Source organism: Aquarana catesbeiana, linkage group LG04 (genome assembly GCF_042186555.1).
Source record: "Aquarana catesbeiana isolate 2022-GZ linkage group LG04, ASM4218655v1, whole genome shotgun sequence".
NCBI classification, from domain to species: domain Eukaryota; kingdom Metazoa; phylum Chordata; class Amphibia; order Anura; family Ranidae; genus Aquarana; species Aquarana catesbeiana.
The window spans coordinates 293,149,009-293,175,085 of NC_133327.1; the positions used below are offsets into that span (position 1 = coordinate 293,149,009).

Genomic DNA, 26,077 nt, shown 5'->3' on the forward strand with positions numbered 1-26,077 from the left:
CAGTATTTCTGCACAATTGCTTTAATTTTTTGGTGTTGATTGGAGAATTCAGTAATAATGGATCTTGGGTTCTCCTTTTGAGTTTTAGAAGATGGATTGTATAGTATATCGTGCCAAGATCTATTGCATGCAATATTGAAGGCTCTTTTCAAACAGGTCTTAGAGTATCCGCGAGTCTTGTCCTTAGGAGATCGGCCTCCTTCTTGAATACAGTGCTATCTGTACAGTTCCTCCTGATCCTCAGGTATTGGCTGTAGGGGATGGAATTTATGAGCGCACAGGGATGGAAACTGCTCGCATGTAAGATGGAGTTTCCTGCCGTCAGTTTCTGTAAAGACTACTGGTCAGACGTCCACCTTCATCTTTATGTATGGTCGCGTCTAAAAAAGTGATACTGGAATTATTATGTGTAATTGTGAAATTGAGATTAAACTCATTATGCTTGAGCCGAGTCATGAAACCATGTAGCAGTTCCAAGGATCCATCCCACACCAGGAACACGTCGTCGATGTAGTGCATCCACATCAACACGTGCTCCATAAAGGGGCTCAAACCGTTATCTCCGTTGATCGCAAGCTCCCACTCCCCCAGGTACAGATTGGCGTACGATGGGGCACAAGAGGTCCCCATCGCTACGCCCTGTACCTGGAGGAAGTGGGAACCATTAAAGACAAAGTGATTATGGTGAAGAATGTATTCAAGAGCTCCCAGAATGAACTCCTTGGTTTGCTGACTGATCTCATTATCACGTGATAGAATACGCTTAATACAGAGAAGTCTTTTATCATGTGGAATGCTGCTGTAAAGTGCTTCCACATCTATTGCTACCAAAATGGCTGTTGGCGGGATACAGATCCCATCGATGTTTTGAAGTAATTTCAAGGTGTCTTGTACAAAGCTGGGAAGCTGTGCCACATAGGGACGGAGGTGTCTGTCCACATATTCACTTAGTTTTTCAGAAATTGAACCATTGCCTGATATGATTGGTCTACCAGAAGGTTTCTGGAGACTCTTATGTAATTTTGGCAAACAATAAAAGGTAGGTATGCATGGATTCCTGGTTCTCACATACTCCCATTCCTTTATGCTCAGGATGTTAGCGGCTAAGGCCTTGTCCACTGATTGAACCTCGTGATTTTATTATCAGAAATTTTTTGATACCAATTTCTGTTATTAAGAATTTTATTGCACATATTCATATAGAAAGTGTTGTCCATAACCACTATATTCCCACCCTTATCAGATGGTTTAATGGTTATGGATGGATTGCCAGTCAGTGATTTAAGTGCTTCTCTTTCAATCTTGGACAAGTTATCCTGATTGGGATATGAGGTCTTAATCTTGCATATTTCACTAGAAGTGAGTTTAATGAATGTTAGGACATTGGTGTTAGTACCTAACGAAAGAAACTTGTCCGATTTCTTTTTGAGTGAAGATTTTGGAATTGTAGTTGGTTCAGTTTGATCATGTCGACCCAGAAGATACTTAAGGTCGATCTGATCGATCAAGTCTGGGGGATTATTCTCTTCGAGAAGATCGGTCAGGGCATCGAGAGCCTATAATTCTTCAGATGTAAATTCAGGTTTGATGGGTGTTTCCTTAGAGTAGAGTTGTTTCAGTATGAGTTTTCTGGCAAATAGCTGTACATTTTTTAAGACCTCAAACTTGTCCAGGTTTTGATTGGGACAAAAGCTGAGGCCACGTGCCAAAACCTGGATTTGTATGGGATCAAGTGTATAGGAGGATAGGTTGATAACATTCAGATCATTTGCAGGGGGGGCTGTAGGTGAGTTATAGATGGTACCTCCTCCAGCCGCAATTCATTGTGGGTCAATGTTGTTGCTCTGTTTGGATGAGCTATCGAGTGCTGGTTTCACACCTGTAGCTTGTGCTTTAGGAACAGGTGTATCAAGATTAGCATTAAAGAGTGAAGGGAAAGAACCAATAGTGCCTGCTGAATTGCCCTTTTTTTTTTCTGATAGAGAGGGTTTTCTATTTCAGAGGGTCACACCGAGTCGTCCTTTGTGTGGGACCTTTCCCCGTTCCTTTAGGCCTGCTGGTTCTGCTAGTGATGCATTGGTTTGCCCTTCGGAGCTGAGGGCCTTCTGAGCCAACAGCTGCAACATTCATCTTTTAACACTGTTCTGGATATGATGTAAATTCAAGAGCCATACTGTTTGTACGGTTAGTTCAGTATACAAATTTAGATAAGATATGATGATTGTTTATCTTTAAGTCATATTCTCATTGCATATCTATGTGAAATAATTTATATTCATATGTTTATTGGCAGAGGTTTTTTACGTTCTGCGACAAATCACATATACCCCTGATGAAGAAATAGTACCCCAGGCAAATTTTGAAACGCATCAGATTTTCTGTTGGATCTACTTTTTATTCAGCAGATCTCTCCGATTATTGTCTGTACAACTCCGATGTATTGCATTGTCTCTCATTTCCATATTTTTATGCATTTGTATTCTATGTATGTGCTCATTATTTTATGATATTTTTCATAAAAAATGTATATTTTTTATACTTTTTTCACACTTCATTTGCCATCTGCCCTGTTCAAAGTCCCACCCATAGGAATTTCTTCTTTCAATTTGCTATAGAATAAAATTATGGGTTTTGCAAATTTTTATATTACGCGGTAATTGCACAGCAGTTTTTCAAACACAATTTTTTTTGGAAAAATACACTTTAACGAATTTTATTGCACACAAACACAATATAATACCCATTGTATAGTAAAATATAAAATATAATGTTATGCTGGGTAAATAGATACCTAACATGTCATGCTTTAAAATTGTATATGCCTGTGGAATGACACCAAACTACACTACTTAAAATTCTGCATAGGCGATGCTTTAAACATTTTTACAGGTTACCAGTTTAGAGTTATTGAGGAGATCTGGCACTACTAGAATTATTGCTCTTGCTCACTCCAATACCTCACATGTGTGGTGCAATCACCGTTTACATGTGCGTGCAGCACTTACATATGCGTTTGCTTTTGCACATAAGCACGGAGGAGGAGGCGTTTTAAATTTATTTTTATTTTTATTATTTATTTTATCTAAAACCATTTATTTACACTATCTCTTAAATGTATTGCTTGTATCGACTTTATTGCTATTACAAGGAATGAACAACATCCCTTGAGACAGTATGGGTTATGACAGGTCCTCTTTATGGAGATATATGGGGTCTATTCAACCCCAAATCTCTCCTCTGGCCTCCAAAGCAGCCAATCAGATATAGATTGGTCTGATCAGCTGCTATCCACTAATGGCCAGGTAAACAAAGTTGAAACTGGAAGTGACAAAATCCTCATTGCTTCAGGTTTCTGGGGGTCACAGAGAGGGAGGAACAAAGTCCATTCCTCTCTTTCTGTGCTGTGCAGCCGTAGTTATTGGTCGCAGCACTCCGCTATCGGACAGAAGAGAGGGGGCCACTTTCTCCAGAAGTGATTGAGTGGTTGTTCAACCCTGCCAAATTACTTCTGACATACAGGGAACCGCCAGCTGAAAATTCTGATACCAGGATGATGCCTGTAGCTGCAGGCATTATCCCCGTATAGCCACTACAAACTGAAGATGTCATATGCAAGTGGTTAAGATTAGCAGTCAGAGGCAGCAGTCATTTTACACTGCAGCTGCACACCTTTGATACTGTAGGCACATACTAGAAATTGCACTGGTGTTTTTTCGGGATAAAATCAAGACAAAGGGTACATTTTTTATTGTTCTGCTTAGGCACAATTTAAATTTCTAAATGCTCCCTATAACATAGCAAAGCTTATTTTTTTTCAGTTCAGTTCCACTTTAAATCCTCAGAGAAGTCCTAAACATTCCTCAACCCACTGGGAAATGTGTTTTTGTTCCTTTCTGTGTCTCCATATAAAATGTAACCACTTACCAAGATGGTGTGAACAATTCAGACAAAACCATACAGCTATATTAACTAAGTTATGTGTACAATTTCCCAAATATGTCAGTCTCTTGACATATTACACAGGTTTATTTTTCCAACATTAAAAAAACTTTATTGAACCATTCATATTTTACATACATTTCAGTAACAAGAAAAGTGCAGCATTTCTTCATCAAGGACATAGAGCTTTTTTTGTTAACTTAGTTGTAAAGCAGCCGCTAAAGTTATTTGCTACTAGTTAAAAAAAATAAAAAGGTTTGCTTATAACGAGGCAACAGGTAAAAGTACATTACACATAATTAGAAATGATGGCTTTCAATTTTTTAAGCAACGACAGAACATAAATTCAACAATTCTAACGTTTATGAATATATAAAAATCCCAGGTTGAGGGTTCTGGCATATTTTAAATCATGCAGCCACTGTTCACACTGAGCATAAGAAATATGGCACGCAACAGCAAATTTGAAACAGGTTCATGGCTTATATATTTTGACAGCTCAGGAGTTCCAAAACCTGTATCATCACAGTTTTAAGGCATAAGCTGATGCATATGCACACCTTATACACAACCAACAGACAAAGTGCCATAAAACAGCCATGTCACACAATCTTAGTGATGCAAGATTTTATTAGCCAAGTTCCTTACAAGAAGGTCGTTTTTCAAAATGGAATAGAAATCTACATGCATTTTCAAGAATAAGTGCACTTAAACACACCTTAACACTTTAATACACCAACCAAGACCAAACATGTTTGCAAATGTGATCTCTTATAGTTTCCTTGCTCTTGCTATCCTCAGATAGTTGTGGTAGGATTGACAGCCTTAAATTCCCTTTTGCTTCCTAAAGCTCTTCTCATATACTATATATGGTTCTCAAAATATTATTTAGGTGTATGTCTGGTATCCCTTTAAATATATGCACCATGTAGGCTAACTTACAATTACCGGTATTCTTCAGGCATGAGCAAATGTACAAAATACATATCAAAAGGGATACTAAGGAGGCTCCTTTCATAAAACAGCCTTTGTCACCAGCTGAGGCCCACCTGGGCCCATTTCCTTTTCTAAGTGGTTCCAGACACTTCAGCAAAGGCCTGTTCTGTATAGAAATAATGTTAAGGACTGCTGACATTGAATGGAGTAGGTTTTGAGAACAACTGATTATTGTTATTCTGATAAATATTTTAATTAATGTGCACTTATTCTTCATATAAAACACATTTTTATATTCTACTTCATTAAAAGTAATATTATGAAATCTTTTAATGAAACTAGAATGATATGCATTATAAGCAAGCTTTTATTTTCCGCTTATTTAATGTGTAATTTTATGCAAATATGGTGTAAACAATAAATGCAGATTAGCAACAGTAAAAAGCAATAACGGCCCATCCATTAGAGGCACATGGGCCGCCCCCATACATGCGTCCGGTCCCCTGATCTACATGCAGGGCGCCGAATGCATGGATTCCAATGGGGGGGTTGTTTTTTGAAGCACATGATTAGAGCCAGAGGCTCCTCTAATTGGCTTCAAAAAAGGTGGGCTTGGGGCACAAAGAAATGCACTCTGAGCCCACCCAGTTTTGTGATGTGTGCACCGGTGGTTGGAGCAGAGGAGGAGGCAGGGGTGCTGGCAGCAGCCAATGACTGTGCAGTCTCCGGAGGTGACATGCAGAGCAGCCTGAGCAGGGAGAAGGAAGATGGTGTGCCGCAGCCTGGCTCTGCCCACCTGGCTGCTCTCAGTAGTCTGCCGAGAAGGAAGGGAATCGATCGTGGATGGGGTAAGTGCAGACCAGATGTCACCCCTCCCTTTGCCACTGTGTTGCTGGTATGAGAGAGAGTGGGCTGCAGAGATGGAAGCCATCTTTATCTGGCTGCTGGCTGCCCCCCCCCTTTCCTACGCTACAGCTCAATGACAAGAGCTGGATCTGTGTAAACCCAGCTCACTCCCTGCTCTCCCCACCCTCCTGGGGGGGTTGGGACAATTGCTTATGGCCCCCCCCAAAAAAAAAAAAAAAAAAAACACCAGCCGCCACTGGTAAAAAGTAAAAAAAAAACCACAGAAAACTACTTATTTAATTTATAAAAAATGGAGAAAAAAGTCTGTGTTGTGGATTCTACCCAACTAGATTATATATTTCTAGTACAGGTTAAAAAACTGTATTATATTAAAACTGCTTAAAATATCATATTCCTAGGAACAAAACTATTACTTTTGCATTTTCTCCAGCTTTCATAAATGCTTTACCATTCTTGTAAAATCTGCATTCACATTTCAGCACCAGGTATGCACTAATAATATTTTATTAAATAAGCCACATTATTTGCAATTGCATAAACCTGCTGCAACACATCCCATGCACAAAACTAAAGGTTGTGCAATATACCTTCACGGAGCTTACTGCTGCGATAAACTGCTTCTGAAAAGGGAGGATCTGGATAACCTATGTTGTTTTAAAAAGGTAAACATATATTGTTCATTGATATTGCACACATTTATAGTAATTAAGATAATAAAGAACATACTGAAGCAATTAAGAACACACTGGTATTGTTCTTACAGGAAGGCTTTCTTGATAACTGAGCAAACAACTACAATCTTACACAGATCAGATGAACATGGTATACTTAATTAAAGTAGAACTCCAGTCAAAATTATTTAATATGTGCAATAGAAAGAAAAAATAACTGTGCGCTTGTGCAAAATTAACAAAGTAAAATACTACTAAGGCTGCAAACACATAAGAGAAAGTGTCACTCCCATCAAATTTATATATAAAAGAGTATTGTGCTGTAAATAAAGAGAAAAAATGCTATAGAGTGAATTATAACACTATAAATATGTTAAATATAAATAAAGGTTGTAAACATCATAAAGTCCACAAAAAAGTCCCATTTAAATCAGTGTGTCCCTGTATCACTATGAACAGATTGTTTTTAGCGGATAGGATTGGATCGGATGTTGGCGGGTGTCAACAGACACATATCTGTTGACACCTGTTGCTCCATAGAGGACAATGGATGGTCCAATCGGGTCCGCCCAAAATGACAACGGGCGGACCTCATCGGTCCGCCCTTGTGAAAGAGGCCTAATCCTTTATCAGTATATAAACCATTTGGCTTCTTGTGCTGCTTCTTACTTTGTGCTCTGTTGTACAGGGACTGCAAGTTTTGCCTGCACGGGATGCAAAGATGTTCAGTGTATTGGCATGCAGGCAGTCCCACTCATGTCAATTGGGATGCAGTGGCTGCATGGACATTTCTGCAAATTTGACATCTGTGTGGGTGCAGGTGTATTTCCCTGAACACAGACATGTGCAGCTGCTTCATCTCAATTGACATATAAGGGACTGGTTCCATGTAGATGCGCAGAACACCTGTGCATCCTGTGCAGGCAAAGCACGACCCTCATATGGGTGTAAATTTAAGTATGCCTGTGTGAACAAGGCTTTTACATCCTACAAAGTGCATAAACAGAAAAAATATTAATTAATATTTGTTTTTTCCATCTTTTTACTTTACAGCAGCTAAAATTGTTCCAGGTACACTTGCACACAGTTAAGGATTTTGCATGCAGTGTATGATTAAACAATTATATCAAATAGGTGCTAATGATCAACAGGATAACATGTAGTTTAAAATACAATCAATAAATTAAACAATAAACTGGACTGAGCACCGCATTAAGACACATAGTGGCCTTACTGCATCACCAAGGTCTCCCACAGGTAGACATTTAACCACTTATACGTCCTGAGGTTGAAGAGGAATATCGTTGTTATGGCAGAAGCTAGCTGCAATAACCCCGTTATCCTCTTTTTTGGCCCCCAGCGGCGCTCCGGTGCCCTCCAATGTATTTTTTCCCAAAAAAGTGCGCTTGTAAGACCGCTGCGCAAATACGGTGTGACAGAAAGTACGACCGTCATTTTATTCTCTAAGGTGTTAGAAAAAAATGTATAATGTTTGGGGGTACTAAGTAATTTTCTAGCAAAAAAAAAAAATGTTTTTAACTTGTAAACAACGACTCTCAAAAAGAGGCTCGGTCCTTAAGTGGTTAAAAAAAGACATGTGTTTCAAGATGTGCTGTTTAAACTCTTTTTCGGAAACTGAGAAAAACAAGCTACTTTGAGGACTTAAATGCAGTGGTTGGCCAAGGAAATTTATTGCGGCAGATGAAAGATACATCATGCTGACTTCCTTTTTACAATCAGTAGATGTCCAGCTGCAACGGCTCAGATTTAAAAAAAACCATCTTGACCCTGGTACACCTATCTACAGGGATATGTCTGATCAGGAGTACTCTTCACGGAAAAAATTGACTTTCATGTCACTCATATCTACAATATGGAAACAAGTCCAAGCAAGTCATCTATGCACTAAAACACAAAAAATGGTGTGCAGACAAATTGCAGCAGGTGCACTGTAACACAAGGCACTTTTTTTACATTAAGGCCTTGAAAATAGTACAGGCATGAATATCTGCATGCAACAATGGAGCATTGTGGAGCTTTCTTACAGATTTGGGGCTGCATTTCTGCACATGGAGTTGTGGATTGGGTCGGAATTAATGGTCTCCCTAATGCTGAAAAATGCAGGCTGGCACTTTTTAATCTTGAAATACCAATAGGGAGGCATTTGATCAGTCCCAAATTAATTTTGCAGAAGGACAATGCCCTCTAAAATATAACCAAAGTAATAAATAACTATCTTCATCAAAATAAATGAGATGGTATGGCCTCCGCAGAGCCCTGATCTCAACATCTTTGAGTCTGCTTGGATTTCATAAAGAGACAGAAACAATTGAGACAGCCGAAATCCACAGAAGATCTGTGGTTAGTTATCCTGCCTGCCAAGTTCCTTTAAAAACTGGGTGCAAGTGTACATAGGAGAATCTATGTGGTTTAGAGGATCAATACATCAAATATTAATTAGATTTACTTTTTCTCTATTTATGGACATTGTAAGTTGTTCATTGATAAAAGAAAAATTACCAATTTCATTATTTTTTAAGCATTCTCATTTTTATAAACAAACAGGCCATCTTTCCATTCTTTTTTCCTTATATCCAAGTAGTGTAAACTTGCAGCAGCACATTGCTCACCACCAGACCTTCTCCCACTCCATCACATTTTGTCACAAGTACCCCATAATGTTTGCACAGTATTGTATATAGTACTGTGCAAAAGCTACACCTCATTAAAATATATATAGAATGTGTAGTCTGAAGAGATAGGGGATTGGCGCTGTTCACTGATAAAGACTGATAATAAATCAATAAACTATACAAACTCCTAACAAAAGGAAAATATAACAACCCAATACTAAGTGGGTAAAACGTGTAACACAATGTGAATTATTATTAAAAAATAGATATACGTGCTGAGAATGGTCAAAAAATGTGCAGAGTGCCCAAAGAAATTTTTTTACAAAATAAAATTGGTAAATAAAACTCCAAGCATTACCAACGTAAATGACAAAAAACACAAAGAATGTGAAGAATGTGTATGTGTGCAATGAAAGATATAGGTGGGTCTACCTAAAAAGGGGACAAAACCCCGTGTTCCCCACTGAAAGTTAATATGTGTGCTAGTGAAGCTGAATCGTGTTGAAAAAAATATTAAATATGAGAATATCTATAAACTAAAAAAGGAACAATCGGCATGTGGTGTGCTAACAATCTTGGTGCACAAAAAATCAAAAAAGTGAAAAAACCAAAAAGAAAAGAGAGTCCAAACAACCAGATAAATAGTTTAAAAAAAAAAAAAAAAAATTTTTTTTTCTATGTCCGTGAATAAAAAACAGTTCTAATGCAGCAGGCTGATGTATCTTCAAAGGTTGCGGGTAGATCTGTCCCAATGAGTATATGCTGTCCCGTGTGGAGTCCCCTCTAGTGCCCCCACTCACCAGAGTGCCCAACCCCTGCAGGGGTAATGAGCATGTAGATGATCCGATGATCCAAGCGGTTGGTGTCCCCCTCACCACCTAATTTCCACCCGTGTCACCCGATCACTTTCAAAAGGCATCCATCCGGAACAGTTACCATGTGCAGGGAGAAGAGAAGAGCCTCATAGTGTGATTCCGAATAATATTTATTAAACTCAAATAAACAACAAAAAGAAATGAATAAAATAAAAAAGTAAAAAACTCAAGAGTTAAAAACAAATAGCGCTCTGCCGACCGGCTCCACGTGAGAAGCCGCAGACAGTGCAGTGTGAGCGGCTTGCGTTCCACAGCCGTCTGCCGGAACCGGAAGTGCAGGACAAAACAGAAGTGAGAAAGGACGTATGCGTACCAAGAGGCCACGCCTTACGCGTTTCGTCATCAAGACGTCATCACGATTCAGCTTCACTAGCACACATATTAACTTTCAGTGGGGAACACGGGGTTTTGTCCCCTTTTAGGTAGACCCACCTATATCTTTCATTGCACACATACACATTCTTTGTGTTTTTTGTCATTTACGTTGGTAATGCTTGGAGTTTTATTTACCAATTTTATTTTGTAAAAAAATTTCTTTGGGCACTCTGCACATTTTTTGACCATTCTCAGCACGTATATCTATTTTTTAATAATAATTCACATTGTGTTACACGTTTTACCCACTTAGTATTGGGTTGTTATATTTTCCTTTTGTTAGGAGTTTGTATAGTTTATTGATTTATTATCAGTCTTTATCAGTGAACAGCGCCAATCCCCTATCTCTTCAGACTACATAATCATCGGATCGCACCTTTCGGTGCTTTCTCATTTAGGGGGGCTGCAGTTCGGTCACTGGCCCGTCCTAAGCGCGGAACACCATTATATATATATATACAGAATGTGATTACTACAGTTATTCACAGGCTTGGAATATATATATATATATATATATATATATTATATAAAATTTTCGTGTTCGATTAATCGTTTTTTTTTTTAATCGATTAATCGACTCATTTTGATTAATTATAACGCACATACAGATCCAACTACTTTTAGCTGATCTCCTTGCATTGCAAGTCTGCATTAGTCAGTGGTAAATGTGGTATACACTATATACAATCACTTGATACTAGTTAGTTTCCACAATCCATGACTTAACTTCACAGTTCACACAGATACGTTTTAAATTCAAACTGTAGCACTGACGTAAGTAATTTTTTTTTTATTAAACTTTAAGAAAAACGTGGAAAGTTAGTTTAACTTTGATTATAAAACTTATCTAGTATTTTGACTGTCAAATTTGGTTATCATATTTGCCTACACTTAGCTCACTGAATGATCCCAGTTAACCACATCCATATGTACCATCACTGTCCAGGCTGTCCGGTGACGTCACGGACATCGACGTCACCGGACTCCTCCCCCCTTCCATTCGTTAGCAGACGGAGGCACTTGGGGAAGGGGAGAGGAGTCCGGTGACGTCGATGACCGCGACATCACCGGATCTCCGACGGAACTCCCTGAAGACCCAGAAGCCAGCAGAGAGGTGAGTACCAATCAAAAGAATTTGAAAAATGAACGATTTATCGAGGAATTCATCTTTAAAGCGGGGTTCCACCCAAATTTTGAACAATATCTGTATGTATTCTCTTCCTTGCCTAGATGCTGACATGCCGTTTAAAAAAATTTAAATCGCAGTAATTACCTTTTATTTTTCTATTCTTCTTTGCACTTCCTGGTTCTCCTCCCGTGGGAGTAGGCATGTTTCTAGCCTCTCCCAGACTCCGCACAGACTCCAGGGAGCTAGTCTCAGGCTTCCCAGGATGCCACTGAGCATGTGCGGGAACGAGCGGTGAATGCTGGGAGCACAGCATTCACCGCATCCAGGAAATAAATGCTTGTGGGCTTCAAATGCCCACAATGAAGATGGAAACTGCCTGCAGTGAATAATATAAGTTATTCTTTCCGACGAAATCTGACACAGGCGGACATATTACACACAATATAGGAGTATGTAATGCTGAGAAGAATAGTTTGTGAATGAACTAAAAAAAAAAAAACGATAGATAGGTGGACCCCCGCTTTAATTTCCACAGCCCTAATATATATATATAATAAATATATATATATATATATATATATATATATATATATATATATATACTTACAATAGTTTAAGCATGACCAATGTAACTTTGCAATAAAAACCATACTCGGCATTTAGCTTTAAAGAATATGTAAGCCCTAACAATGAATTTCTCTTCTTTGCCCCCTTTTGGACAGTTAAGTGTACCATTAAACGAGTTTCGTTATACCTGATGTATGTCAATAAATAAGTGTTGATGCTGCCAGAAATCCAGTGCTGCCCCCTATCCTGTGCACTCTGCAGTGTAATCTGTGATCACTGTTATCAGAGAATGTGGTAGGTTTAGAGAACTCCTCTCCCCATGATATGAAGATGGGGAGGGGGTGTTCTGTAGTCCTAACACACTTCTAGTCCTAAGAAGAAAAAACTCCTCCTCCATAGATACAGTATGGTCAGCAACTGTTGTCACACTAGGACAGAAAATAAAAAAAGGAAACAAATTGGAAAAGGAAACAAATTCAGCCTCCATGTCTGACTCATGAACTAACATTATGTCTTGGGTTTAGGCACACTTTAACTTCGCTGTGTTCACTTGCTATACCAAATCATATGCAAGGGAATTTAAAACTAACTGGATTTTTATTTGCACATGATTAGATGACTAAAGTTGAAGGATAAGTTCACATTTTGGGAAAAAATAATACATTGACATATTTTTGAGTGTTTTTTCCTCAAGAGCCTGCAAACATTGCACCTGTGATTGGTAGATCACAGGTGCAATGTCAGACTCATGCAAACAATCCCTACAGCTTTCAGCCCATACGTTATGGGGTGTTAGTTTGAAAGCTGTGGGGATTTGTGAATGAACTATGAGCATGTTCACCAGGACACTCACCATTCATTGAAACTGCTGAGAGGCAGACAGGACTTGCAGATATCTCGTTCACAGATGGATGTGCGGCTAAAGCCATGCTGTTTATGAAAAGTGAACACAAGTGCTAAGAGAGGAACCCTCAGCCACTGTCACCGGTCTCCCTTAATATGGGTGTAACGTGTAACATACCCCAAGAGGTGGGTTTAGCCTTTAACACAGCTTACCTTATTTAGGAAGCTAGGTGAACACACACTTTGCAAAAAAAAAACACTTTTCAGAATAAAGGTTTTTGTTCTGTACAGGACCACAGTCAGCATATTACCACAGTCAGCATAAGTGTGACAAAGTTAAATGTTTTTAAGAATAAACCATATCTAAAAAAGTGCAGCCTGCCTAAACTCTCCACCTCAGCACATTTCATTTTCCCGTAGCTGTAGCCCTAAAGAAGTGTTGTACAGAAATGATGCTTAGGACTGTAGCATTGCATCAGATGGATGTGGGAAACAATCATTCCTCTTTATAGTATATATGGACACATGAACAAACTTTAATATTTAACATTACCTGCTAATGAACATGCATGTTTAGACAAACATATTGCAGAAAAAAAAAAGGAATACAGAATTTACATTGTAAACACAAGATGAACACAACTGCTAATCAAAGTAATTATTATATAATCCTTTACATGCACGATTAGCAAGCTTGGCTTGGGCACTGAGGGCTTTTCTGTACCAACTGTACCAACTTGTTCCTGATAAGAATTTGAGTTTCTGCTCCTCACACACCAGTCAGTATCAGACCAACCTGAAAGCTGGAATCTGATTGGTAACTGATGGGAAGGATTTTCTCAGTGCAAATTGTGTTGATACATTTGGCCATAAACACTCAAATCTATGTTCTCAGGTTTTTATTTTATTGAACATTCTTCAAAACTTTCCTCATGTTTTCTATTAATCACTTGCTGACGTGCTATTGCAGAATGATAGCTACAGCGCGGTTCTGACAGGCTGCCACTTGACAGCCTCCCATGCTTACGCTTCTTGTGGGCCCCCTGGGGTGCGCATCCTGAAGTGTCTGTGATCGCTGGGTCCCCGGGACCCAGCGCTTCACGGCTCGGGGTAAAGGGCCAATCACAACGGCCTTTTACCAAGTGATCGCTCTGTCCAATGGCGGAGCGATCGCAACAAACAGGTGTCATGCCCTGTTCAGCGCTTTCCTCACACCGCTACATCAGTGCCACCACAGTGCTTATCAGTGCCCTACAGTGTCACTACAGTGCCATCAGTGCCCTACAGTGCACATCAGTGCCCTACACTGCCACCAGTGCCCATCAGTAAGTGCTTATCAGTGCCATCACTGCACATCAGTGCCACTACAGTGCTCATCAGTGCCACTACAGTGCTCATCAGTGCCTTACCATGCCACTACAATGCCATCAGTGCCCTACAGTGCACAACAGTGCCCTACCTTGCCATCAGTGCCCTACAGTGCCCATCAGGAAGTGCAATCAGTGCCCTACAGTGCACATCAGTGCCCTACAGTGCCATCAGTGTGTGCTCATCAGTGCAACTAAAGGGTTCATCAGTGCCACTACAGTGCCCTATTAGTGCTCATCAGTGCCACTACAGTGCCCTATTAGTGCTCATCATTGCCACTACAGTGCTCATAAGTGCCACTACAGTGCCTATTAGTGCTCATCAGTGCCCAATAGTGCATATCAGGGCCCATCAGTGAGTGCTAATCATGCCACCCTATCAGTGGATCCTCATCAGTGCCCCTCAGTGCTGTAAAAATGTGTAAAAAATACATTAAAACAGTGTGTTTTCATTTTCTTTCCACATTTTCCAAAAACTTGTGGAAAAAAATTCAAAAGACTCATTATGGCCCATTTGCTTTCCAAAATGGGGTCATTTTGTGGGTGTTTCCATTGTCCGGGTGCTCCTAGGCCTTTAAAAGTATAATAGGTAGTCAAGAAATTAGATATATGTAATTTATGTCCCTAGAATACCTGACGGTGCTCCCTGCATGATGGGCCTCTGTATGTGGCCAGGCTGTGAAAAAGTCTTACACATGTGGTATCACCATACTCAGGAGGAGTAGCAGAATGTGTTTTGGGGTGTAGTTACAAGTATGCATATGCCATGTAAGAGAAATAAATTGTTAATATGACAATGTTGTTAAAACAAAATCTTCAGGCCTAAGTAAGGCAATACAGATAAGAAAATGCATTTGCATAAGACATAACTAAACCTCATTTTACATGGTTCACTAATACTCTAGGTGAAGGAAATATTATTTTAGCAGAGTAATGAATGCCAATGGCGGGGCAGAATTTTCATTTTTGCTCATTTTAAGTTATAACCCTTGAAATCCTTGGGCCACAGACACCAGAGAATCAGAATTATTTTTGACAATCTAATATAAGCTTACTTAAAAAATCTCCTTTCGTGTTGTTGAGTTGTGCCTGTCTGATGGCCATCTCTTTCTACAACTTCCGGGATTCCCAGCATGCTTTGCAGCTTCTCCTCTGCTGTTTACTTTCAATTTCTATCATCTACATATTTCATGGTACCTTGCTGCCTGTAAGCAGTTATTTCCATACTGACCCCGCCTCCTGAAACTCCTCCTCTCAGCAGAAGTAGTGGTTCAGAAGGCAGGCTCTGTGAAATGCGTGACACAGCAGTGCCTACTCACAGGGCATATTGAATATCTTTCACAGCATTCAAAGAAGTAAATGTGTGGGGATCTTCACAAAGTACATTTACAAACATTAAGATCATTCAAATTTAAAGGAATATGTTATAAATAATTCAAATTTATTGTGAATGTGGAAGTTAAAGTGGTATTAAACCCAAAAGCAAACATTTATTATATTATATATACCCATTCTTGCAAGTGATGGCTGCATTAATTTTCATTTTTAGTCTTTCTTCTATTTTCATCTGGTGATCCAGCCAGTAAGTCTGTTGTTTTTTAAAAGAACACGTTGTCCAGCAAAAAGTATCAGTTACAGAGATGAGACAAACCATTTACCACTAGCATGGGTGCTTTTAATGCTCAGCTTTTATTTATTTATGTAAAACCTTTATCACAAAAGGTGAAAAAAAACAGTTTGCTGTAACTGCTTATAAAGTATTGACTGGTGTTTGGCTTAAATTTGTTAGCTTATTAAAATCTGCTAGTGCATCTAACACTCCCTCCCCCACAGGCTGACAATGCTGCTGTACAAAGGAGCCCCCTGTGCTTCTTCATCCAGAATGGGGGCACTCTAATACAGAAGGTGTGTTACTGGCCAGATCACCAGGTGAAAACAGAGGGGAAAAAAGCCTAAGATAAGAAAACAAATGCAGTCACCACATGAAATGATTGGTAGGCTGCCATATAATACATTGGTTTAATAACCCTTTCATATATGATTTTATAGTTTGGCCAATAATACACTTTAGGTATATTGATTTTAAATTTTTTCCCAGACTAACACCAATTATGATGAGGTCTATAGCACAATTAATGTTTTCCAAAAGGAAGAATAGCATGTGCATGTAGTGTATATGTCATAGGCCAATATGGCTGCTCTCACGTACATCTGTAATTAAAAACGAACACATTCTGGTAGATTATTTACATCAAATATGGAGAAAAAAAATATATAACAGTGAGTAGGACAGACAGAAAGCACTATATTCAGCATATTTAGATAAGCTAGCCTCTCAAATGACTTAAGTATTGCCTCTTAATATTGCCAAGTGAGTTTTATAACAGAATGATCATTGCCATATTTCCTCAGAAATTCTCTAAGAAAAATCTTGCATAAATGAAATATTTGGCAACCTGTGCTGGAACTAAGCAAACATCTCCCTAAACAATCATGTCCCTTTTAAGATTTAATGTGGGAATTCTACTCTTACAAATCATAGAAATTTTATGTAAAATATGATAGTTAGTTCCATATGGAAAATATAAATAAGCAAATGCAAATCAAATGTTCTGAAATGCATTTTAGGGGTCAGTTTATAGAGGATGAATTAAGTTTTTTCCACAATCATAGTAACATGTCTAGGATGGCAATAGCACAGCAAAATCTATTTGTACACAGAAAAAAACATACAGTAGTTACAATTGAGATTCCACATTCAAACTTTATTGCAAGCCCCTACCCACAATATTCACATTATTTCTTACATTTAGCATTACTGGGGGCAGGGGGTTACTGGTGGTAGTTGCAGATTTCGAGCTACAATCCTGATTTTCAGGGCATCGAATACGCAGAGAATATGTATAACATGTGGGATCAAACATGGCAGGTCATCCATAGGAATCAATGGCCAATGTAATAAAAATGAATGATTCATCATATGGGATCAGTGAATGGTAAAAAAAAAAAAAAAACACCTGGGACCAGTGGATGTTACATTTACCATAATACATGATTCTGAGAGCTGGATTTATCATTGAAGAAACATGTGAAACCTCACTCAGAAATGTTTAACTAAGTCAGACAGTAAAATACCTGTATTTATACTATATCTTAAGTGCTGTGCTAAACAAGTGCCAACTGTGATTGTGAAGTAAAGTGAAATAAAAAGTGAAATCTGCAAATAAAACGAACCTAAACTGTGAACTACAACAATTCAAAAGCTAAAGTCCAAAATAAATATAATGCCTCGTACACACGATCGAACTTTCCGCCAACAAATCCGTGGATTTTTTCTGACGGATGTTGGCTCAAACTTGTCTTGCATACACACGCTCACACAAATTTTGACCCAAAATTCCGAACGTTAGAATGCGGTGACGTACAAGACGTACGACGAGCCGAGAAAAAGGAAGTTCAATAGCCAGTGCGGCTCCTTCTGCTTGATTCCGAGCATGCGTGAACTTTTGTGTGGCGGACTTGTGTACACACGATCGGACTTTTACAACAAAGTGAAGTTGGCTGAAAATTTGAGAACCTGCTCTCAAACATTTGTGGGCGGAAATTCTGATAGCAAATGTTTGATGGAGCATACACACGGTCGGACTTTCCGACAACAAGCCCACATTGAACATTTCCCGTCGGAAAGTCTGACCTTGTGTACGTGGCATTAGTGTCCATCCATTCACATGTCCATCGCGCTAGTCCATAACTTATAATATGACCATGAATCCCAACGTGCAAATGAGAAATTCTCCACCAAAAGGCAAATGAATGACTGTTCACCTTATGACGCAGACCTTTAAATAATAAAAAGGTCATACAGTGTAAGTTACCCTTTTAAGCTGGGATAGCTGTGAGCACCTAGCTGAATATTGTCAGCTTTTCCTCTAGTGAACGGTTCCAAGAGTCAAAAATATGCACCCTATAACAAATATAAGGATACAACAAATAGTGCTCTCAGAATAAAATGTTAATGCAGTTTATAAAAATGATAAAAACACATTAACAAAGTTAATAGAATGTGAGGCTAAACATAGATACTTAGAGCGGGTTGCCTCCCATGGCTCACTGATCCATGTGCAGTCTGGCTGACACCTCTGATACCCAGATTGGGCAGTGGCTTGTATACCGGAAATGCTTAGCTCTAAGCCTCGATAAGTTCCACCCTACACATTACTTCGATACTGACTTCTTCAAAGGTTTCTCCACAGAGCCATGGGAGACAACCTGCTCTGAGCATCTAAGTTTAGCCTCGCATTCTATTAATTTGAATTGATATATTATCTGCAAAGCACTATTTATTGAATCCTTATATTTTTTATGGCCTGCATATTTATAACTCCTGGAGCCGTTCACTGGAGGAAAAGCTGACAATATTCAGCTAGGTGCTCACAGCTATCCCAGCTTAAAGGGGAACACACACTGTATGACTTTTTATTATTTAAAGATCTACATCAAAAGGTGAGCGTTTATTAATTTGCCTTTTGGTGATGGATTTCTCAATTGCATGTTGGATTATTTAATGAAGATACTTTCACATTATAAGTTATAGACTAGCATGGACATGTGGATGAATGGACAGTTCGATTTATTTTTGGACTTTAGTGTTTGTATTGCTGTAGTTCACAGTTTAAGTTTTTCATTTTCAGATTTCACATTTTATTTCACTTCTTGATCAAATTTTCCACTAGTTTAGCACGGCACTTTAGATGTAGTATATTTGCAAAAGTTTAAAAACTTTGTATGCTGCAGCTATATTTTTTTATCAATATATTGGTGAGCACAAAGGATTTGGTTTATAAATACTCATACTTGTAGCTGGTCAATGTTATTGTGCATGACTAACAAAAAATGTTAAAGTGGTTCTAAAGGTTCCATTTTTTCCCCCTAAAATAAAAAAGATGTTATATGTACCCAGAGCATTCCCCTACATCTTCTTTAGCAGTCCTCCGCCCATGCTGTCCTCTCCATCTCTTTTCTGAGTGCCCCCATAGCAAGCTGTGTGTTATGGGGGCACAAGTGTGGGCACGCTCCTGAGCCGAGCTGTGTGCATCCAAAGACACAAGTAGCGTGGCTTGGCTAAGTTCCCTGCTCCCTCGTCATAGAATTTGATGGACAGCAGCAGGAGCCTATGCCCCTAGCCTTTTTCCTTTAAAACATGCAGCCTGAGTAAACTAAACATGCTGTTGCTGATTTGTAAATTTTGACTTTTTTCAAAAGTCAAAAGGAAAGCCCCTCTCTCTAGGTCTGACCGGTCCTTCTGACTACATGTGTACAGAAAAGTAAAATGAGACCATTACCTGGAGAGTGTCTTTGACATGTGAGCTGTGACTGACAACTCAACTTTAGCTTGTCTATATTGTGTAAGAGGCAAATGGTGATGGCCAATAGGGGAATATTTTGTGATAGGTGCACAGACTAAAGTACATTTTTTTGTTCACTGATTATGCTTCAGTGAATTGTTAATGAGCTAAATAATTTAAATTTGGCAGCAGTTTTTGTAAATATTTGCAAAGGAAAAGCTTGCTGTAGGTAAGAAAAAGGTTTTTAGAGAACAACAATCATTAGAAAGTTTCAAATATAATTTTCTAAATGTTAGTACTTATGTTCTGTGTTTTAAAGCTCTTAACATTATGCATAATTATTGCTTACAAAAAAGGTGAAAAAAACATGATCCACACAGCCAACTTAGTTCAGAGTGAATTACTTCCAAAAACATTATTAGATTGCAAAATGTTTTTTTCTTCTTACAGCATTTGGTCTGTGTTATGCAGTGCAGCCATAATATTAATTACTAAAGACAAATCCCCATGACATCACATAAGTGCTATATCCTTCACCTTTTCTATTACACATTTTTAAACATCCACCATTTTCACAAATGTTCTGTTTTATTGCAGTTTATCCAACAAACTTTTTCAAGCTATTGACAGCACCGTCAAACTAAGAAAATACCAACAAAAAAAGAACTTACATAAACATAAACTAATAACATCAAGGAAGCATACTGTATCTTGGCATCTTATCTTATTTTAGATTATTTAATTCTGAGTTAAAATGTAGTATTCTGAAAGTTAATTCTTGGGCTGAAATAAGCAGCTTTTAACTCAGTATACTGGTCTAGGTCTTTTATTTACAACAGACATGTTGTTTTGGTGCTGAACTTCAGGCAAAAAACAAAAAAACTTTTATTTAAACATATTCCTTAAAAGCCACAGAGGATATAAAACTGCTTTGCGTGCGCCAAATTCCTTGGCAAAGCCAGTAATTACCATATAAAATTAACAGTGAATCATCACTGTGCTTCACATAGCCTGTGTAGAAAGAAGAGATGGGAGTGGGACCAAGAAGGGTCTTTACACCAGTGCTTCTCAACCTCAGTCCTTGAGTACCCCCAATGGGCCATGTTTTGGGAACTTCCCTTAGATAAAATAGCTCTTATCAATACCATGTCATTGATATTGATTTAAAGCAGCTGTGCAAAGTAAAGGAAAACCTGAAAACATGGCCCAAAGGGGGTATTTGAGGACTGAGGTTGAGAACCACTGCTTTACACTATAAGCTGCATGCAGAAAACAAGAGGAAGGAGGCTGATCAAAGACCAATCAACCTGCACAAGTAGAGGGAGCAACAGTCACTGGCCTTTATTAGAGGAAGTTCCTGCACAGAAACAAAAGGCGTTAATTTGCTTAAACTGGAGAGTGCAAAATCTGGTGTGCATGGTAGCCAATCAGCTATCAGCTAATCAGCAAATGCCTATTCTAGAGTTCAGGTTTAAACCACCACATTTATTGTTGGGCCACTTGTACCCCTCTCACTTCTTCTTTGCAACCTTCGACCAGTTTAAGGATTTAAATTGAATGAAGACCCATCTGTTCTTCAGGTAAACTTCTTTACTTTTACAGCTGAAAGCTTCAGGAATGTTTAATGATCCTTTATTTCAGTATAAAAGTTAAATTTCTTACTATATCAGTAAACATCAAAGTGCAGTAGTCTTTTTCTGGAATTAGGTACAGTAGGTGTTATTCTTAATAGACATAATGTGACCCCTTAAAGATACATTCCACTATAATCAGTCCACTGTTTCTTTAAAGGTTAAATGCCTGATTTACAAAGAAAAAGCATATACAGTACCATGCTACACAAGCCCTTTGTGCTGTTTAAGGTCTTGTTAGTGCTTAAAGAGTATGTAAAGCCAAACCTTTATTTATATTAGTTTAGAATAGAGTACAAAATTGCACTTCACTTCCTGCCCCAGAGACGTAGCAGGAACAAGGCAATATTCCATCTTAAAAAAAGTTGTTTCTATAACAGGTTTACCCTTTGGATTTTCCTCCACTGTCTGTTTCAATGACAACTCAAACATTTTGGATTTCCCATCACTTACTATACCAGAGACAATGGTCAGCAGGACCAGTAGTGAGTGTCCCCAGCTAGGACAAAGACAACAATAAAAGACAAACAGGAGATCTAACCCTTCCCTACTGTAATCAAAATTGAAAAACAAATTATTTGACTTTACGTATACTTTATTATTTCTCCATCACATTAATACTGAGACTTAAATAATAGAACACTGAAGTTGTTGCAACAATTGCTGTGTTCGTTAGTTGTTTTTTGTTTTGTTTTTTTGTTTTGTTTTATAAGCACAATTTACTATTATAAGATTACCTTCACAGAGCTTCTGCTTCATTATCTCTCGTATTCTTGATATTGCGATATAGTCTTCAACGTAGAACACGTATGTTGAGGAAGGCTTATTGGCTATTGCTCTTAGCTCACTTTCTTCAATTTCAGATCCCACCCCAATGGCAAATAGAGTAATTTTATTTTTCCTTGCTTCTTCTGCTATGTCCTTTACATCATCTTGAGATTTTCCATCAGTTAGAACAATAGCAATTTTGGTTAATGGTCGCAATGACCTAGCAAAAAGGTTTTCTATTGCAAACTGAATTGCATTTCCAGTCCGTGTATTCCCACCTAGATAATCAATATCTTGCATTCTTCTGATAAGATCTTCTATAGATTCATGTCTTCCAAGTGGGATTTCAAGAACTGGGTAGTCACTATATTGAACCACTCCAACTTGAGTAAATTTAGGTCCAATATCAAAATTACTTGTAATGTTAACAACCCATTTTTTTAGTAATTCAAAATTTTCAGGACCTACACTCCAGGAGCCATCTAGAATAAAAACTAGATCATTTGGAGCAGTTCTGCAACCTAAGGGAAAGGGACAGAAACGGTTATGTTTTATATATATTTAAAAACAGCAAAAGGTTCTAAACTACTTGACATTTTGGACGAATAACATACTGCTAGGCAATGAGTAGGCAATTCCCTGGGATAATTAACTATGATGAATGTAGTATGTTAAGGAAAGATGATATAAACATGCTAAATTCACTTTTTCAAAAAAACTGCTTATGCAATCAATGTAATTGTCAGTACTCCCACAGTTACACAGTATGCCATAGTTAGCATTCCTCCATCCTGCCCTGTTGCTAGGATGCTCCAACCATAATCACAAGGGTGATCACTCAACCTTGGTCTAAGCCCTGGCATGCGCTCTTTCTCTCACGCATTACAGCAGCTGCTGAGCTCACTGTTACTTCAACAGGGGAAGAGAGGTGCACGTGTGATGTTTGGAATAAGGTAGAGCGCTCATTCCAGTGATGTTGGATGTAAGCATCCAATGGCTGAAGCACCCTAGCAAAAAGGCAGGACAGCGGAATGGTAACAAAAGTAATTTTTGGGCCAAGTATTGTGGGGGGAGGTGCAAATAGCCTACAGGTATGGCAATTTCTTTATTCAGCATTTTTCAAAACTGCACAGTTTTTGTTTTTATCTACCGGGGCATAGGTAATGTTCTTCATAAGGTGAGCTTAGCTTTTAAATCCTATCTCCAGCATTCATTTAACCCTAATTCCTTTTAGTGATTTTAGTAAATTTTAGTAATTATTGCATATGCATCCTATCATGACTGCTATAAGAAAGTTTATTTCTGGAAAAGTTTGCTTTAACTAATGACAGTTAAGCCTCTCACATTTTAGACCGACCACAGACGTTGCAAATTTCTCTGTGGTATCTCTGTGGTTGCAGGAAAGAAAATCGCCCAATTCCCCAATCAACACAGCAGCCAGTGTTGATGAGGGAATCCCTTCCGCAGAGCCATTCTGTTATCTCAGCAGGGGGATTTGGCAGGTAAAGCACACAATGAAGGACACAGTGATTTTTGCTAGCTAACTATTTCAGCCACTAGCAGTAATGCCTTGGTATTAAGACAGCGCTGGACTGCAGCACAGACAGCTGACCAGGAACTGGCAGTCACACTGATACTTGATACTCCTCCTGATTGCCCTATACAGTACATACACCCTCCTCACTTTTTGTGCCATCTCCATTGGAATTAAAAGCCTCGCAAAATTTAGAGGTGGCAGACATCAGGTGGCAGAATATATGCATTCCAGGTGTTGTATATATATATATATATATATATATATATATATACTGTATTCAGTTTAGCTAGATCCATTCCTGTTATCTTCCTACTGACAGGCAGGCTTGTCTTGTTTCAGTATTTACAGCTACCTGAAGAAAATTGCTGGTGTTCTTTTGATCCTATTAGTACCACAGTCAGGCAGCTAGACTATTTACAGTTAGTGTAGTGCGTCCTCCTCACGGTGTTCAGTTAAAGAGTTAAAGCTACAAGTTAGTTTAGTGTGACCTCTGCACAGTGTTCAGCTAAAACTACAAGTTAGTGTAGTGCGTCCTCCTCACAGTGTTCAGCTAAAGCTACAAGTTAGTTTAGTGTGACCTCTGCACAGTGTTCAGCTAAAGCTACAAGTTAGGGTAGTGCATCCTCCTCACAGTGTTAAGCTAAAGCTACAAGTTAGTGTAGTGCGTCCTCCTCACAGTGTTCAGCTAAAACTACAAGTTAGTGTAGTGAGACCTCTGCACAGTGTTCAGCTAAAACTACAAGTTAGTGTAGTGCGACCTCTGCACAGTGTTCAGCTAAAGCTACAAGTTAGTATAGTGCGTCCTCCTCACATTGCTCAGCTAAAACTACAAGTTAGTGTAGTGTGAGCTCTGCAGAGTGTTCAGCTGAAGCTACAAGTTAGTGTATTGCGTCCTCTGAACAGTGTTCAGCTAAAGCTACAAGTTAGTGCAGTGCGTCCTCCTCACAGTGTTCAGCTAAAACTACAAGTTAGTGTAGTGCGAGCTCTGCACTGTGTTCAGCTAAAGCTACCTGTAGAAGGTTGGTGGTGTTTTCCTGATCCTATCACTACCGCAGGCAGCTAAATAAGCTACAAGTTAGTTTTTTGCGAGCTCTGCACAGTGTTCAGCTAAAGCTACCTGTAGAAGGTTGGTGGTGTTCTCATACTACAGGCAGGCAGTTGTTTTGCTAGCTGCAGTATCAGTATATATATATATATATATATATATATATATATATATATATATATATATATCCCAGCTTAGTGCAGCTACAGGCCATTAGTATGTCTGGAAGGCCAACAAGGAGAGGCAGACAGTCACAAGCCAAAAAAAAAAAGTGGGCAAGCAGGCTATGTGTCTAGAGGCAACAATGCTGGTCGTGGAGATGGTGCATCCTCATCAGCACGTGGCTGTGGGACACGCTTGGCCTTTTTTTCGGCAGCTGGCCATGTTGAGCTGCAACATGCGGAAGACTTGGTCGAGCGGATGACCAAGCCATCCTCATCCTCCTCTCACCCATGCTCAGGGTACTTTGTCTGGCAAAGCAGCTGCCAACGCGGCCTCTTCCCTCGGCTCAATGGCATCAGTGACTCCTTCCCTAGCCCCACCATGTCCTCCTGAGGAGTCCCTCGAACTGTTTGACCACAGTGTTGGGTACATGCTCCAGGAGGATGTCCAGCGTTTAGAAGGCTCTGATGATGATACTGAGCTAGATGAAGGCAGTAACATGAGCAGGGACAGAGGGGGTGCCCAAGAAGGACAACAATCTGGCAGTCATGCTCCCCCTGCTGCAGCATACTGCCAGGTTTGCTCCAGTGATGAGGAGGGAGGGGATGATGACGTCACTGACTCAATGTGGGTGCCTGATAGGAGAGGAGAGGAGGAGGCACATCACCAACGAGGCAGGATGCCCTCCAGGGGCCAGCCTAAGGGCAGCACACTGACTGCATCACACCCCAAAGCTCCGCATGTGCAGGGTGCTGCAGTCTCTGCGCGTTATTCCAAAAGTTCTTTGGTGTGGGCCTTTTTTTGAGACGAGTGCATCAGATCGCATCGCTGCTATTTGCAACATATGTCTCAAGCGTATCTTGCGTGGCACCAAATGCTTGACCAGACATATGTTGACCTGCCATGAAGTTCATTCGCAAGCGTATCTAAAAGACCCACACCAAAGAACAAAGAGGACCTCTCCTTGCTCCTCATCAGCTGAGATCTCCAACCCCACTATACCTTCAGTCCTCTCTGAGACCTGCACTGAGAGGAATGAAGGTGTAGAATTAGGTGTGTCACAGCCAAGTACTTGTGGGCAATCTGCTTTCGGTACACCGACGTCAGATTGTACCAGGCAAATTTCCCTGCCCCAGCTGCTGCACTGCCGAAAGAAGTTCGCTCCCAGCCATCCACATGCCCAGCGGTTGAATGCTAGCTTGGCAAAATTGCTAGCACTTCAACTGCTGCCTTTTCAGTTGGTAGACTCTGCCCCCTTCTGTGAGTTTGTAGAATGTGCGGTTCCTCAGTGGCAGGTACCCAAACGCCACTTTTTCTCACGGAAGGCGATTCTGGCTCTCTACCGGCATGTAGAAGGCAATGTCTATGCCTCAATGGACAGGGCGGT

At 39.4% G+C, this 26,077-nt stretch overlaps 1 protein-coding gene across 1 annotated transcript in view; it reads right to left on the bottom strand.

Moving 5' to 3' along the window:
* LOC141140001 (uncharacterized) overlaps positions 1–26,077 on the bottom strand; it is a 407,741-nt gene that overhangs the window by 270,355 nt on the left and 111,309 nt on the right. Inside the window, exon 3 of the mRNA XM_073626689.1 lies at positions 21,916–22,467. Coding sequence (XP_073482790.1) covers positions 21,916–22,467 — 552 coding nt within the window. The remainder of the gene's footprint in view (positions 1–21,915; positions 22,468–26,077) is intronic.